Consider the following 17,534-nt stretch of genomic DNA (forward strand, 5'->3'; position numbering starts at 1 on the left):
GTGTCTATTCTTTTTAGCCTATGAGATCCAGCACTTACCCAAGGGTATTACAGCACACTCCACCAGGGCAGCAGCCACCTGAACAGCCTTTTCCACTGATGGAAAAGGAGACTCCCAAAGGGATGAAGCTGATGGCAAGGCTATACTGAAGTCTTTTCCATTGAAGAGCTTCACGCCCACCTCCTGGGCAAGTTAGCTTTCTAATCTCTCATGTGGGACTGCACAGAAGACACAACAATGAACACAGGGTTGCACTTACCTGTAAATGTTGTTCATCAAGTGATCTGTGCAGACGCACATCCCTCTCTCCTTCTCTGCTGTAAGCTCTTTTATGCTTACCTACTTTCTGCTCTGGCGGCTTAGAGAACAGAGGGAAGGAGCAGCTTTCCCCGCCTTTTTTAGCTGCACCTGGGGGAAAAGCACATGAAAAGGCTAGGCAAGCGTCTCGCACCTCTCGGAGCTTTAGATTATCCATGGCTGGCCTGTGTATGTGCAGATCCAAAGTGTGCCCGCACAGAAGATCACTCGATGAACACCAGTTACAGGGAAGTGCAACCCTGTTTTTCAAGCCATGCAAGACTTCAAAGGGCTGGGGAGCAGATCTATAGCCAGTGTAATTGCTGGAATATTGGAATCACATGTTTCCAGTAATCAGCAGTCCAGCCGCAGCATCCTGCACTATCTGCAGCTTCTGAACAGTCTTCAAGGGCTGTATTGAATTGTAGTAGTCCAGTCAAGATGTAACTAAGGCATGGATCACTGTGGCTAGATCTAACTGAACCTGGAACAAGTGACACACCAGCTGAAGATGGGCTAATGGACTCCAAGCCACTGACTTCCTAAGGTGACTGCATTGTAAAGCAGTCCTCCTAACCTGAATGTAACTCCATCCAAGACAGGGAGATCTCACATCGCTGTCAGTCTTTCTGCTTACCCAAAGTCTTAAAGTTTGGTGAGTATGAACTGGGGTTCACCCCCTAGCCATAAGTGGAAGCACTGCAAAGATTATTTGTATAGCCCTGTCTGTGGCGCAAGCAGGGGACAAATCCAGTTTTCATTCCACTGGATGAGAAGAAACTCTTACAGTAAGTCCAGTTCGTTCATATCCTTCTTTATTTTACAATGGAAAAACCATGTGTGGTGTGCTTCTTAATTATTTAGAGTTAATCAAAAATCACTTACAAACAGTAATTGTTTATCTAGTCCTAAGATGCCCATAAAGTGATGGGAATTCGTAGAGAAGCACTGTTGTTGAGCAAGCACAAACTGTTCCAGCTTCTTTTTCAGGCTTCCTGTTGGATTAATTTTCTTAAATGATGTTAAGAAGGACTGTGGGTGCTGTGAGGTAAATAAAAAGATCTACTTGTGCTTCCAAAAGTGAAATAATAAATCCTTACTGGAACTTTGTGTTTTACTCTCATTATTTGTAGCATGCCAATACATCATTGTTTTTTTTAGTCATGAAAATAGCACAGATAGTACAAGTGCTATACAATTTGAGGAGTAGAATTCATTATGCTAGATTTTGGGTCACGCAGTATTCTTCAGGTGTTTGACTTCCTTTTTTGTGTGTTGCAGCTCTCAGCAGCAGAGTCTAGCACTTACCAGTGATCTGAGTGTTCTTGAGCGGACCCGAAAAGAGCTTGAAAATAAAATGGGATCTCTGAAAGAACAACATCAGCGAGATGCAGCTAGTCTAAAAACTCTTCTTAATGCGGCAGAAAACCAAGCCAAGGATGCACAGAAAGAGGTAGATATCAACAAAGTTTATTTCATTTATATGAATATTTGGATAACTAAAAGTTATTCTAAATCAAAACCATAATGTAGAGAACCAGGCCATTAGTTCTGGACATATAGTGGGGTCTTTGACTCTTCCCAGAAACAGTTCCACATTGTGAAGCAAATTGCTGTTGGAATGCAAGAGAGTTACAGAAGCATATTGTGAGTGAAAGGGTGGAAAGCTGCTACTGCTGAGACACCAGAGGGAGAAATTATCATATCCCATAGTCTCAGTATGTGATTTTTTTCTGGAGTTAATTTATCTCAATTTATTTAACTAAACACAAAACCAGCTGAAATTATATGAGACTTTTCGGTATTGTGACTCAAAATTGAGTAAGTTAAGTAGGCTATGAAACATTGAAATTTAGTACAGTACTTTTTTAAAAAATAAATCTGTTGTTCACAATAAAAAAAACCCTTGCCCTCTTTTCACCTCTGTGTTTCCTCCTTGTGTCAAGCCAATTATGAATATGCATTCTTAAATATAATGAAGAATTCAGCTATAAAGTACTCAGTTGCCATATTTGTTCACTTAATAAGATTATCACTTTCATGTGAGGAACATTGCTTATGCCTGTTTTCTGGCATATGTGAAATTAAAATTAGGCTTCAGACTCTTAACAGAATTCAAAAAGTTTGCACCATTTCTTTCTTCTTTGCACCAAAGAAAGATTTTAGAAGCATTTATTCCAATGCCCAGCAGACTTTGAGCTTTGACTTTATCATGCTCAAAAACAGAGATCAAATACTGTTAAAATTGATTCTGTAGTCAAGGCAATAGTTTTGCTTGAATGCATAACAATCAGAGTGAGTGGTTTATACTTTTACTCAGAGCTTTTTGGCATTTTAGCTTGATAGCAAGTGCAGAAGTTAGAAGCCTTCCAGACGTGTCTGATGCATACAGTACCAAGGGGAAAGAACAGTTATTCCGTTTTTTCATTTGCATTAAGAGAAACAGTATTTGGCCATTTCCACTGTGCCTTTCAGTCTTTTCCCTTCTTCATTTCAACTTCCATATGAATGTTATTTTGGTATTATCACTCGGAGGACTGGTGTGACTACCTTTAGCAGATAAATCATTGCTTAATCTCAGGAATTCAACTCCCAACTTGTTTCTTGTATATGTTAAATTAATTGGCTTTAACTTCCTAGATCTTATTCCTGCTGTACTAGAGTGCTTGCAGTAAGCTTTCTTGAATGTTTGCAGTAAGCTTTCTATAAAATGGAAATGTAGTGCTTCAATCAAGTATATGTTTGATCTTCTTTGATTAGCTAATTATGTTTGAAAAATTGGTTACATTTGTTTGTGAAGTAACTTGTTTCACCTAAGTGGGCTTTAAAAGGTTAAAAAAAGGCCTCAATTTTTTCTTAATGTGCATGTGTGACTATCTCCCAAATATAAAAAGAAATGTCTCCAATACATGAGCCATCCTTTTATGGTATTTTTGCTAGTTTGGTCTGATTACACTTTCAGTACTTAAAGTAGACAGTTGTACTGGATTTGCTGGTGTGTCAGCTTTCTTTTGTTTTTGAAAGTTATTGGTATGGACATGTTGGAGGCATTGGGGACCACCGCTGGTACAGGGGAGGAGGTTATTGTTACTGAGCTCAGTCGATTCCCATAAGCTACATATACTTGAGCAGAGTCTATACCAGTCTCCAGCCCATGTGTATGGCAGGAGTAGTCCAAGGATGCACTGGCCAGATGACTGAAGATATTATATTGGTGCAGTGTTATCCCATACTTTTTTGTGGAAGTGCTCTTAAGAGTAATCTTGACATAAACACCCCAACCTAAACCGTTAAACAGTGTTGTGTGCAGTATTTTGATAGCATTCTAGTAAAGGCTTAATTTTTGGTTTCTGTAGTGTAACAGAGAGTGTAGTGTGACACAAGTCTCCTCAACCAGGCTGAAAAAAATCTGTTAGTTTCCTAGGAAGACTTTCACTGTCTTGCCACTAGCTCCTTTCTTAATTCAAGAAATCAGGGAATGGCTATATTTCTTTCTCCTTTTGATAGTATTGTTTGTAATGCATGGAATTTGGATGAGATTTCATAAAATCTGAAGGAAAACAACTTTTGAATTTTTTTTCTTGTAACATCACTAAAGCTAAATCCCAAAAGGAAATAAATCTGAATCAAATAACATATGGTGTGGTTTGTAATTTCAGCATAAAAACCTCATGGGCAGTTAGATTTATTTTAAAAACTAACTTCACTTCAGGGAATTTGAATAGATACCATTTCATATCTTGAACAGATGTTCATATAAGGATGAGCGGATTTCCTCAGTTCCGCTTCATTGTTGTTCAGCAGCTTCATTATGAATTGAGTTTCGCTTCAGTTATCTTTCAGGAAAAGAATACAATTTGGGGAAGTTGGTGAACTGTTTTCTTATGTGGAATCAGTTACTTCAGATTAAAAAATACATTTAAAAATGTAATGAACCCCTTTCCCAAAAGAAGTTTTTTTTTAAAAAAAAATCTTGTTGCCTTTGCACTGATGAGTAGTAGAACAACAAGTGCCCTGTGCAACACCCCCCTACACACAAAACTTAACCTTTATGCGACAAAAAGCATATATTTATTCATTTATGTGCAGAACAGGTTGGTTTTGCATAGGTTTCTATTACCGTGGGCTATGGTGCAAAGGATCATAATTGTATGCTGCCTTGAGACACGTGGAAAAGGCAGACTAGAAACATTGCAATAAATAAATGTGCTCTTTAAATAAATGTGCTCTTAAAAGCAAAAAAATTAAAATGAAATCAATGACTTTAAAACTAGCCCATTTTCTTCCCCCTCAAAGAAAATTCTGGAAAATAAGAGATTAATTCTGAATTACTTCTCTCTTGATTTTATGATGCAGCTTCTTTTATATGGGGAAATCTATGTTGCAGAACAGCAAAACTGACTTTTGTAAAATCATAGAGTTGGAAGGGGTCTTAAAAGCCATCTAGCCACCTCCTACCCAATGCAGGAACAGCCTAAAGCACCCTCAACAAGTATTTGTCCAGCCGCTCCTTGAAGACTGCCAATGAGGGAGAACCATACACATCCCTAGGCAGCTGATTCCCCTGCTGAACTACTATTAACATGAAGAATTGTTCCTGATATCCAGCCGGTATCTTCCCTCCTGTAGTTTAAACCTATTGTTTTGAGTCCTATCCTCCGCTGCCAACAAGAGAAGCTCCCATCCCTCCTCTAAGTGACAGCCTTTTAAATACTTAGAGTAATCATGTCTCCCCTCAACCTCTTCTTCCCCAAACTGAACATTCCCAATTCTCTCAGTCTTTCCTAGTAGGGTGTGCTCTCCAGGCCTTTGATCATCTTGGTTGCTCTCCTCTGTACTCGTTCCAATTTGTCCACATCCTTTTTGAAGTGAGAACTCCAGAACTGCACACAGTACACCAGGTGGGACCTGACCAGCACAGTATATAGTGGGATAATGACATCCTGTGATTTGGATGTTATGCCTTGGTTAATACACCCCAAGATGTTTGCCTTTTTTGCTGCTGCATCACACTGAGTGGTCATGTTTGGCTTCCTATCCACCCGTATCCCAAGATCTTGTTCACACACTGCTGCCCAGAAGTATATTTCTCATCCAGTATGCATGCTTTGCATTTCTGTTACCCAGGTGGATAACTTGGCACTTATCCATGTTAAATTGTATCTTATTCAAATCTGACCACTTTTACAAAGTGATCAGATGTCTTTGAATTCTATCCCTATCTTCAAGGGCATTTGCTACTCCTCCCAGTCAGGTGTCCTCTGCAAATCTAATGAGTAATCCTTTCACAGCCTCATCCAGGTCATTTTTAAAACATAGTGAAAAGCACTGGGGCCAGAACTGCGCCCTGTTGCATTCCACTGGACCCCTCCCTCCAATCAGATATGATGCCCTTGACAACTACTCTTTGGGTGCAATTATCCTGCCAGTTCCCTACCCATCTAACCATCCTAGAGTCCAGTTCACAGTCCCCCAGTTTATCCATCACAGCATCATAAGGAACCTTGTCAAAAGCTTTACTGAAATCCAAGTAAACTACATCGACAGCATTCCCGTGATCCAGTAAGCCTGTCACTCAATTGTAGAGTGAAATGAAGTTGGTCTGGTAGGACCTGGTGGGGACACATCCATGTTGATTTCCCTGTATCACCATGTTGTCCGTCAGATGCTTTCAGATTGACGCCTTTGATAACTGTTCTAATATCTTCCCTGGAATAGAGGTCAGGCTGACTGGCCTGTAGTTTTCGGGATTGTCCTTCCCCCCCCCCTTTTTGAAGATTGGGGTGACATTTGCCCTCTTCCAGTCTTCCGGCACATCACCTGTCCTCCAAGAGGCCTGGAAGATGATTGACAAATAGTCTGCAAGCTCTTTTGAAAGTTCTTTAAGCACTCTTGGGTGCACCCCATCTGGCCCAAGGGATTTGTACACATCCAGTGCAGCAAGTGCTTATCCACAACTTCTCTGACCATTATAACTAGTAAGGCATCGAGCCTTTCTGGCTGTTCTCTGTCCTCTGTCTGAGTTTCTCCATTTTCACCCAGCAATTCGGGCATTGCCTCCTTCAGCTTTTGTTTGCTCCTCACATATCTGAAGAAAGTCTTTTTGTTATAGTGAGCCATCCTGGCCAGTCTTAGCTCATTCTGAGCTTTGGCCTCTCTGACAGCTACCATACCATACCTAGCTTCCCTCAATTTCTTGAACATCTTTTGCTCTGTGTTCATCTACATTGGCATCTTAGATCCTCTACTGCAATTCAGTCCTGCTGGAATGGTGACAGCTTGAGCTTGCAACAGCTCCTCTTTTAGGAGAACTCATCCTTCACTCATGCCTTTCCCCTCCAGCATTCAGGTCCATGGAATGACTCTCATCATATATCTAAGTTATTAAAGTTTGCCCTACTAAAATCTAACCTGCGAGTTTGGCTACAAACTCCATTGATACCCTGCAGCAAAAGGAATTCTAGGAGGATGTGATCACTTGTCCTTATGGTTCCCACCACCTTTACTCCATCAACCAACTCTTTCTTGTTGGTTAATATCAAGTCCAGTATGGGTGAGCCCCTTGTCACTTCCTCCACTATTTGAGAAAGGAAGTTTTTGGCCAGTCAGGTCAGGAAGTTGTGTGACCGTGGACACTTAGCAGAATTGATCTCCCAGCACACATCAGGGAAGTTGAAGCCTCCCCAAACTACAAGGTCATGTTTCTTAGATACTCTATTAAGCTGCTCATGAAGGCCAGAATCCACCTCATCTCCTTGGTCAGGCAGGCTGTAACAGACCCCAGCTATAATACTGCTCAACTTTCCCTTCCTTATCTTCACCCAGACACTTTCTACTGCATTGCCACTCTCCTCCTTCAGTATTTCCTGACAATCAAGCCCTTTCCTCACATAGTGCACCACTCCACTTCCTCTATGACACTTCCTGTTCTTCTTGAATAAGTCGTACCCATCCACTACTGTATTCCGGTTGTGGGAATCATCCCACTAAGTCTCTGTAATGCCTACTAAGTCATATGTTTCCATCTGTGCTGATAGATGAAGTTCCTCCTTATTGCCCAAATGTTGGGCATTGGTATATAGGCACCGGAAGCCTTGCAACATTTCCCCTCTTTGACCTGGCCATCCTAGGTAGGCCTCTGCTATTTGCTCTATTTCTTCCCTGAAATTCATCTGCCAGGTGTCTTCATTCCCCTGTGATGTCAGTTTAAAGATTTCTATGTGAATCTCCCCAGGCCCTTTCCAAACACATTCTTCCCTATCCTTGATAGGTAGTGTCCGTTGCATACAAGCAGGCCATTTTCACAAAAATGCAGTCCATGGTCCTAGAATCCAAATATTTCCTGCCAGCACCATGAACACAGCCAGTGATTCACCTCCATAACCTTCTGTTCCCATTGCATTCCTCTTCCTCTGACTGACAGGACTGAAGAGAATACCACTTTTGCTCCCATTCCTTTCAGTTTCCTCCTGAAGACTTCATAGTCATCCCTTATGCACTCAATGGTGTTCACGGCCATGTCATTTGTTTCCACGTGGACCATCACAAATGGGAAATGGTCTGTTGGTTTGACTAACTTGGCCATCCAGTCTGTGATATCCTTGATCTTCACCCCTGCTTTTTATGCCATGTAAAAGAAAAATTAAAATAATTTTAAATATTTGGCATACATTGGGTTGCCTTTACTCCTTTTAATGTGTGCATTTCGGAAATAACATACCAGAAGAACTTCTGATTCTAATACCAAGCCTTGTTCCAACAAATGTTTCCAATGCTATGAAACCCAGAAATCCAAGGAGAAATTTGGAAGTGGAAGATCCCTAGTTCTTACTAATTCAAAAGATGTTAGAATTCTCTCTGCTCAATAAATGGAATGATTTCTGCCATGGAATGATTTCTATAACATGTAAACTACAAAATTAAAGGTGAGAAAAAAGATTTATGCAGATAATTATGTTTTATTAAAACTGTTACAGCCCACCTTTTACCTCCAAAAGGAATCCAGAGCAGCCCCTCTAGTCATCCTGTAGAAAAGAACAATTATTATAAATGAAATACATTCAGTGTTTAGTTTTCTTAGAGAAACTAACAGTGCAATCCTATGCAGAGTTATCCCAACCTAAGCCCATTGAGTAACTCTACAGAATGCACTGTTAAGTCAGAGCTAGATTTTACAGCAGAGCTATGTGCAGCTTCTCTTCCTTTTCTTTTTATAACTTCTAAAAACTGAAATGATATGAAGTGATATCATTGCAATTCCCCCCTTACAAAGTGGGAGTAGGCTTACTAATGTCCAGATGGGGCCTGGAATTCTCCTGCAGTTACAACTGCTTTCCAGACTACAGAGATAAATTCCCCTGGAGGAAATGGCAACTTTAGAGGGCAGACTTTATGGCCCCCAAACTTTCAAGACTTTTACAAGCCAAGTTGGCATCGCTAGATACAAGAGGAGCAGGGTTGCCAGGTCCCCTTACCCTCCCAGTGAGAGTGAGGGACCTGGTACTCACCATTCTGAAGAATTTGATGTGTGCGCTCCCAGCACCAACACAACAATGTCACTTCCAGGAGTGAGATTATTGCGCTGGCTGTGGAAATGCTCCTGCACTTCACATGGGTCTGAGTCTTTAAGAATCGGCCCATTTGGGGCCCAAATCAGCCCCAAATGAAGCATGGGAGGATTCTCATGGCCAGTGTGATGACATCACTCTAGGACATCGTTGTGCCCCAAGTGTGCTTGCTGTGGGCTTGCCCAGGAGGTTCTTTGCCTCCTGGGCCCATCCCCCATACGTTTCCCCACCACCACCAGCTAGGTGAGAGGGGGTGGGGGATGGAGACTGGAGGTGGGGAATCCCCTGCTCCCATTGAGAGACTGGTAGCCCTAGAGAGGAGCAAGAGACAAATAGTCTAGTTCTGGCTTGAGCGGTTTTTATTGACCTTGACATTTCATTTAAATAAGACACTGCAATAAATAATAATAATAGTAATTACCAATTCTTAATCATAAATTTTATCTTATTATAATCTTATTACTAAATAAGGTATTACAGTGCTGAGGAGAGGTTCTTGCATTCAGGCACTAAGCTGTTGCCCTAAAATATCAATATCAAAATCCTGTGTGATTTACTTTCTGCCAGTCTTAAGAATATCAGCCAAAATTACTTTATCTTCAATTTAGTTTAAATGGGTCTGTGGATATGTTTTGTTTTTTTTTTGTCTTCAGTATGAAAAAACACAGACCATACTCACAGAGCTGAAGCTGAAGTTTGAGATCACTGAAGAGGAAAAACAATCAATCACAGATGAACTCAAACAGTGTAAAGACAACCTGAAGTTGCTTCAAGAAAAAGGAAACCATGTAAGTTGGTAAAAAGCGTGTGTCAGTTTTTGACTATTTCATTTCTGTTCTGAGGTCCTATGCTTATTAGACATACATGAAAAGATATTGTAACATTGTATAGGCTACATGAATTACATACCTACAAAAGTACTTATATAGTCCATGTATTCCTGGGCTTCAATTCCTTTGAAATATCTGACCCTGGCCAGTGACATTCATTATATATTATTATTGCTTCAGAAGATGTTTCTTATATTAGCCAAGTGTGAGACCATCACAGAAAAGACAGCTCAGAATGGCATTTTCTGTCAATGTACACTATTTTAGCAAAAACTTACTTGGATGATGGATTCGATCCCTTTTGATGTGAATGTGCCATTCGTTTTCTTGCTTGCATTTGGGGAAGCATGAGTATAGATGTGTTACACAATGCAATCCTAAGCAGAGTTACTCCAGTCTAAGCCCATTGATTTCAGTGAGCTTAGACAGAAAAAACTCTACTTAGGATTGCACTGTTAGTGTTTTACTCAGGAGGTAGAATTATTTTTTTTGTATTTTTTTTTAAATATCCAAGCATGATTCAGTCAACAATAACAGTTTTTAGTTCCAATGATGTCTGAAGACTCTCAGTTCTAATGTTAGGGTAATTTTGTAATTGCCATATCCCACTTTGTGACTGAGTATATACAATGGAAGAGGGAAGGTGGCCCAATCTTGTCAGATCTTGGAAGCTAATTAGGGTCAAAACTTGAATGTGTGACAACCAAGGAAGACTCTGCAGAAGAAGGCACTGGCAAATCTCCTCTGCTGCTCACTTGCTTTGAAAGACCCTTGCTGGGGTCACCAGATGTCACTTGTGACTTGACAGGAGGGGGGCACGCATACACACACACACACAATGGAACTTAGGCACTACAAAACTAGGTTTTGATTAGATTTTCTAAACACTGAAGTAATTATTTTATAGACTTGTATATTGTTTTCCCCTACAATACTTAAAGCAGTTCAAAACATAAAAGGAAAAAGCACTGTGAAATATGATACCCATAGAAATATGGCTAAAGTGGCAACAACACAAACAGATTTCAGTAGCAGTTCTCATCCATTGCTTTTCTCTTGAAAAATATTTCAATACATTTTAGAAGCAGTCCCAGACAAGATAATTACAATAAAGCTGTTCACCTATATGTGAAAAATATTATGTTGGAAGTGAATAATATATGCAGATTTAGTCTTGTGCTCACGCATTTTCCCCACAGAATCCATGTGGATTTTGCATTCAGCCGTAATACATGATGCCCAGTTCACCTGAAGTGTTCAATGATGTCATATTGCAGGGAGCATCCAGATAGCAAATTTTGCCACCTTTTTTGCTGCAGGAAAGCTTTTAGCCAAAGTAGTAATATTCAGAGAGTTTAAATTGGTAGCTTAGTTTCAGCAGATTCATTCCTTAATCACGTTGATTAGAAATGACATCTGACGGAGATTTATCTATGGAGATAGAAAGAAGACAAAGACAAGGTATACAACAGTTTTTACTACCAGTTGAGAACATATTTAGTAAACAGAAGATAGCAAATAATTGAAAATGGAAAATAAAGTAACTAGTTTCTAAGGTTTAACTTTACTGAAAAATATATCTGAATGCACTTTCTCTTGTTAATAATACACTTCTTGTTACAGAAGTCCTAAATAGGGTAATAACTTCAATGAATGCCTGCTGCATCTTTTTTATAATTAAGATGTGAAGAACAGACTCCCTAGTACGTTGTCTTGAGAGAACTTTCTTTTAAAAAGAAAGAGCCCCCCAGCAGAGTGAAATGCATCCCATATCCTGATTCTGGATGTCCCTGTTGTCCTAGGAGCTGGATTTCAGGGAGTATTTTAGGCTGGGGGTGGGGGAAATGCTGCAAGTCATGTTCCATGGGTGGAAGTTCTTGCACTCCAGCAAACAATATATGTATCTCTTTTGAGAGTATGAAAACAATGCACTTTAATCAGTTCTGAATTCTACTTACAATCATAATATGCAGACTCGCTACATAGTACTTCACTAAGCCCAGATCAGAGTTCTACATTCATTCATAACAAACTGTAATTATAATGAGTGTTAAAAGCCAGGCTGGACTATGTATGGTATACATATATACAGTGAGTACATGGATAAAAAACAGTTACTATGGCCCCAAAAGGTCATGTTAATTGGCTCTGTTTTTTAAAACTTTTAAACCTTCTTAATGTTGTGATTTCTTCTGCAAAAGATTTATTATCAGTTAATGGAAGAAGCATGCTGGATAACTGACATTCATAGTGTATGGTAGAAAATGTGTAAATATCCTGAAAGGAATCTTTGTATCTTACTTAATTTTAATGAATGGATTTTTTAAAATTGATTCATTTAGACTGAAAAGGCAATTGCCAGAGTGTCAAATTTCTAGTGCATGGAAATCTTTAAGATCTCATTATATTGTGATCTGTAGGTTCTTCATCAGGAGTTTACAAATTTAACACTATACACTTTCTCCAGATGTGAGCCATCAGTTCTACACAGTTAAAGACCAGTGCAGAATCAGCATGGTTCATAAAGTATTTGGTTTCCACATATTAGGTATTTTGTGTTAAAATATCTTGTTGACAAAAGTTTCTCAGTATTTGTTTTGCTGGCATCTTTTTTTCTAGTTACTCCTGTATCAGTGATTCTAGCCAGCTAGATATTACATTTCTATGAGTTTATAGTTGTAAATTTCCTTTTAGTGTGACTGGTGTTCTGATAAAAATGTAAACTAAGGGATTATTAATGGAAGGATGCTATTGTGGGAGCAGATGAGCATATTTTAACAACATGTGATTGTTTTTCCATGTGTTATGTTAGCAAGATGTAGCACAAGAGTAGATGAGGACTTGACTAATCCCTCCTGAATCCTAAGTACATAATTGAGGGCATTACAGGGTTCTCGAATCCCTTGGATGGACTCTCAGAGACATAGCCAGATGTTCCTAATGCTATACACTCTGGGCATCCTTACATTCATGCTGAGCTTACACTCCCTCCATACGACACATGTCTCACCTGCAATGAACACAGGCAGTTATCCTTAACTGTTTATTTAAGTACTTTCCATTCTGTTTCTTGAGAGGAAACATCAATTGTGCTATCCGCGTGTTTTTCTCATAGAAGAGAATGTAAACATAGACAATAAAAGGGTGTTTTGAGAATGTGACTAAGACAGTTTTCCTCGTTACTACAGCCCCAAGTCCTTTTGAGTAGTTTATCTGAAATCTGTTTCAGGAACACAGATGCCAAAGAGAAGTTAAATTCTAGCAATATCCATGGAACTGAGTGGAAAAACTGATGTGAACATGTGGCAGTACTGTTTATACAAACAAAGCATAAAGCACTAAAAGGTTGCTGCTTTGTCTTAAGAAAAATGTTCTGCACAATCTAAATTTGATTTACAAAAAGGTATCCTTGAAGTACTAAATCATACAAGATAATATTCAGAATTGTGAAGAATAATTGGGCACAGAAACTGCCTTGGTGAAACCTGTGTGGGAAGTACTTTGTGAGAACTGACTCAAAATTCTCTTGACTACAGAGGTTACATACTGTCACAAGTGTAAGTGGTAGGCAGTTGGAAAAGGTCAAAGTAGGTAGTGAACAGCTGTCCATGCATGGAAATTTTTCTGAATTCCTCTTCTTTCAAGCAGCCCCTTGTGATCATCCCTGTGGTCCCAGGTTTCAGTGTTGAGCAATAGCCACGCTGGTCCGTGGGCTACTGTGAAGAGGAACAAAGGAATGAAATTGAACCCTTCCTTGGTGTAGTTGTAGAAGAAGTTTCTCCTTTTTGTCTTCCTTCAGTCTGGCCAACCCATGCGGCTTTTCCTCTGTGCAGGTGCCTTGACTCCAGGAATGATCTTCGGTGAGATTAGAATGCAGGAGTGGAAAAGGAATGCAGAAAAACTCCTTTTTCTATGCATGGAATGGTTGGATATTGCCAAGTTGGGGGAGGTTTTTTGAGAAATTGTTAAATACTAAAGATAGATGAAATAATTTGTTATTTAACAGGTTCAGGATATTCAGATAAGGATAAAACCTTCACAATTAGTTATGCATATTGTACATAATTGCTGCTAGCATCAGAGGAATCTTTCTGAGATGCAAAATGAGTTTAAACCTTGTTTTGCCCCAAACTTCATAAAACTAATGAGAGCTTTCTAAGAAAGACTTCTTTGCTGTATTTTCAGTTTTCCATGTTTCCTTAGTGCAGTGGTGTACTAACTTTGTATACCAGATTAGCTGTGTTGTGTTAGATGTCTCTAATGTTTCGACTGAAACAAAACTCTCTCTGAAGTCTCCCCCATCTTAATCATCTTTATCTGGTTGATTTTTTATAGCACAAAATGATTTTAATATCCCTTCCCTTCCCTTTAGCCTTCCATATTACCACCTGCCCCAGCCGTATTCATCGGCCTAATCCTGGCTTTCCTGTTTTGGTGTTACAGCCCATTGTGGTAGAGAAAGGTACTATAAGCACTATTCAGTCCATGTATGTTCGTCCCTCTCACCTGTTTGTGCCATTTTTGTAAAATAGTGCATGGTGAAAAACAGGTATTTATTTACCTGACACAAGCCTTTCATGTAATGAGCCATTACTTGTAATATTGGCAAGCCAAACAAAAAACTAATCATTTAACATCTGTCTGTTTTCCTTGTGCTAGTGCTAACAGTGTCCTATTGTAACATAATTGTTTGACTGTGCCTTTTCTAACAAAAGTTTGTCTTTAGCAAAATGGTTCGTATGATGCTGCAGAATGAGGGCCTGAAAGACAACCTGCTTAATTAAACTTAAAATGGAGCTTGCATAATTGAATTTGGCCTTTTATTTTCTTTTTACCCTCAGCTAATTCAGAAATTCCTCTCTGAATATTAATGCTTTTATTTTTAACTACTGTGGTGGACAAGAACAGGTGGAGGGGTTTGTATTTCCAGCTTCACGTTTGCAGAGATATCTAGTGCCTTGCAAAAATTCATTCTGTAAGATTGTGACCCTCTATTACATATTTCAAAGTTGTGAAAAGCGAAATGAGGCCTACAGCAAGATTAACATTGCCATATTTCAGACCTGGATTCAAAGTAGGCAAGAAAAGCTTATCATGCACTGTTAAACTTTATCAAGTGAAGAAGTATATTTAACCTCAAGCACTGAAGTGTTGGAAGATGTGGAAGAACAGTTCCAAATTTGGCATGGCATGCATCTAAGCTGTACTTTGGCACAAACAATAAATGCTATTAGCAGATGATCAATGATACACAGGGTTCTTGGTCATATATTTTATTAAGAGAATGAACTTATGCAACTATGAAAGTCAGTCCCGATGAAGACACATTATGGAGACTTGTGTCTATTGGAATTCTTTCACCTGGATAAGTTTAACCCCCTTGGTGCCCTGACTAAAAATTTCTCGAAATCAAGATTAATTTTCTGGTGACAACAAGAACCAAAGGGGTTAAGCAATTAGTGTCCACTGCAACAAATAAGATGTTGATTCTTGTCTTTTTCTCCACACAGAGACAATGGCCTTGGATGCCTGTGATGGCAGCTTTGGTAGCTGTGACAGCCATGGTGCTGTACCCAGGCCTAACCAGAGCTTCTCCATGAGAACTGTTGTTGAATCCATACACCGTCCTCTCTTTAGAAGCTGGCATCATTCACATACTGGGGGAAAAAAACAGATCCATTCTCTTCCTTTTTACCTCTTAATACCACAAAGTTTGGCTTCTGAACAGCAGTAGGGTCATTGCTTTAAACTGTACAAAACATATCTGTCTATAAAGAGGGAATAAAAATTATGACTTCATTCTAATGTGAGCAATATTGTTGCTTACAATTTCATGTAATTCTTTAAAATAGTATGTTGGAGTTCTAAATACTGTTATGGTGGCCTAAAGTAGGCTTCTTGGTACCAAATTATTTATAATGGTTAGGTGTGTGGATATTTTGTTTTAGAATCTGATTGCCAGATTGAAAGCAGTACATTTTTTTTCCTAATTGGGACACCCATGCCAAATATCCTTTAAATACTTGGAAGCAGATGCAGCGTGCTCAGTGCCTTTCAGTTTGACTTTATTTGTACATTAACATACCATTTTTTTTTTACTTGCTGTGAGTCACTGAGCTATGGGGAACAATTTCTTTTTCCAAGTCTTTGGACAGAAACAAATATTTTTCTTCAGTAAAGATCCCATTTTATTGATGACTTGGGAATGAGTATAATTCATTGCCAGCCTTAAAGAGCTCTAGAAGAAGCAGAATGGGAAGCATCCATCTAGACAGTTTTTGTGTGCATGTGTGTGCCTGAGTGAATTAAGGTTTTTCTGGGAGCAAAATCTTGATTTTTCTGATGGACATAGTGCAGTGATCCAACTTTTAGTTTGAATGTAATTTATTAAATCTCATGTATATAGACACTATAAAACTCAACATATTTTTCACATATCACATTATAGAAATGATTTTTTTCCAGTCACTTACTATCAAAACTGAACTGGGGAAATATTTGTCTCTTTAATTGTACTTTCATTGGCACAACTTCATTATGCGAAGTGCTTGAGTACTTCTATTTTTAGGGGAAGGAAAATGAAAAAAAATCCAATATGGGCAAGCTTTTTGAAAGTTTAGAATAACTTAATTGGTTCTCTATGCAAAACTTAAGCTGAAAGAATGTGCTATCAACAATTAGAAGCTTTACATCACAACTTAGATGGCCTTAACATTAATGTCCCCTGTAAATGTTGGTTCCAGAATGGAGGAAGCTGTAATTAAAACCTGAATCAAGTGTTGGCTTGCACAGCAAAACAGCTCTGTTCATTAAGATCTATATTGATATAAAGAGAATTGCTAATGATAATTGAAATGTTTTGGCTAATGAGAAATTCATAGGAAGATTTTTCTAAGCAAAAATTCCAGCGGGTTAGAAGATTTAATGGCAATCAACAGATCTAGTTGAATATTTAAATAGAGTTTTTTAGTTCATAATTTGCCTTGGCGGTTTTGAGGGTCATTTTCCTTTAATGGTTCTGTTTTAAGCTATTTGGGATTTGTTAGTGGGAAGATCATTGGATTTAAGGAAATGTTAGACCACAGACTCATAGAAAATAACATTTTTGTTCATTTCATTCTTTTCAGTTGCAGGAAGCTGCCACCAGTCCACAAAACACACACATGCCAGTGGTACACAGTACCTCTTGTATATAGGTTATTGCAAATATTATTCTGAAAATGCTTAACTTCAGAATTACATTTTTAAAAGTAAATAATTGTTTTAAATCTATTTTGTAAAGATATAAAAACAATAGAATTTCTCGAGTACAGATTGAACTATTTGCACTAACACACGTGATGTGCATGATTTAATAAAATAACTTTACTCTCCCTATGAATGTTTGAGTTGAATCTCATTTGACAATCATAGACTTTTAGTGTGTTGCGCTCTAGCAAATGATAAAAATCATTTTCTGAGCAATGTTTGTATTATGTCGGGTTAAAATGAGAATGACCAATGGTTTTTCCTTTGCATGTAGATTAGCTTTCTAAAGGACTCCAAGCCTTACTGTGTTATTATAGTATCATTGCACATTTGCCAGTCCAACACAAGGGTACACTGAGATTGCAAGAAGATTTTGTTGGCACTGTAGGTTAGTTGGCACTGTATGTTAAGAAGCATGCCAGATATCATACGGTATTACTTTCTATGGATGGGACTACGTGTTTGAAAAGGACACAGGACTTCAGTTGAGTGTGGCAGCCCTGTGGGAAATTTCCCTTCCTTACGTGCGTTGCCCTAGTACACCTTACTTGATCTGCTGGTAACATCATAATGTGAATTCCTCCTGCATCCC

General features: G+C 38.8%; 1 protein-coding gene across 22 annotated transcripts in view; it reads left to right on the plus strand.

Annotated features, from left to right (window-relative positions):
- Positions 1 to 17,075, plus strand: part of SLMAP (sarcolemma associated protein) — a 205,777-nt gene extending 188,702 nt beyond the window's left edge. For 13 of the 22 annotated variants that reach the window (XM_054975444.1, XM_054975446.1, XM_054975461.1 and 10 more), the window contains 3 exons: positions 1,579 to 1,750; positions 9,518 to 9,652; positions 15,205 to 17,075. In XM_054975444.1, coding sequence (XP_054831419.1) covers positions 1,579 to 1,750; positions 9,518 to 9,652; positions 15,205 to 15,294 — 397 coding nt within the window. In that variant the 3' untranslated portion in view covers positions 15,295 to 17,075. Of the gene's footprint in view, positions 1 to 1,578; positions 1,751 to 9,517; positions 9,653 to 14,066; positions 14,157 to 15,204 lie in introns of all 22 variants that reach the window. The other 9 variants (XM_054975450.1, XM_054975451.1, XM_054975463.1 and 6 more) reach the window with 1 other exon arrangement.
- Positions 17,076 to 17,534: the final 459 nt, after the last annotated feature.

This window comes from Eublepharis macularius, chromosome 4 (genome assembly GCF_028583425.1).
Source record: "Eublepharis macularius isolate TG4126 chromosome 4, MPM_Emac_v1.0, whole genome shotgun sequence".
Taxonomy (NCBI): domain Eukaryota; kingdom Metazoa; phylum Chordata; class Lepidosauria; order Squamata; family Eublepharidae; genus Eublepharis; species Eublepharis macularius.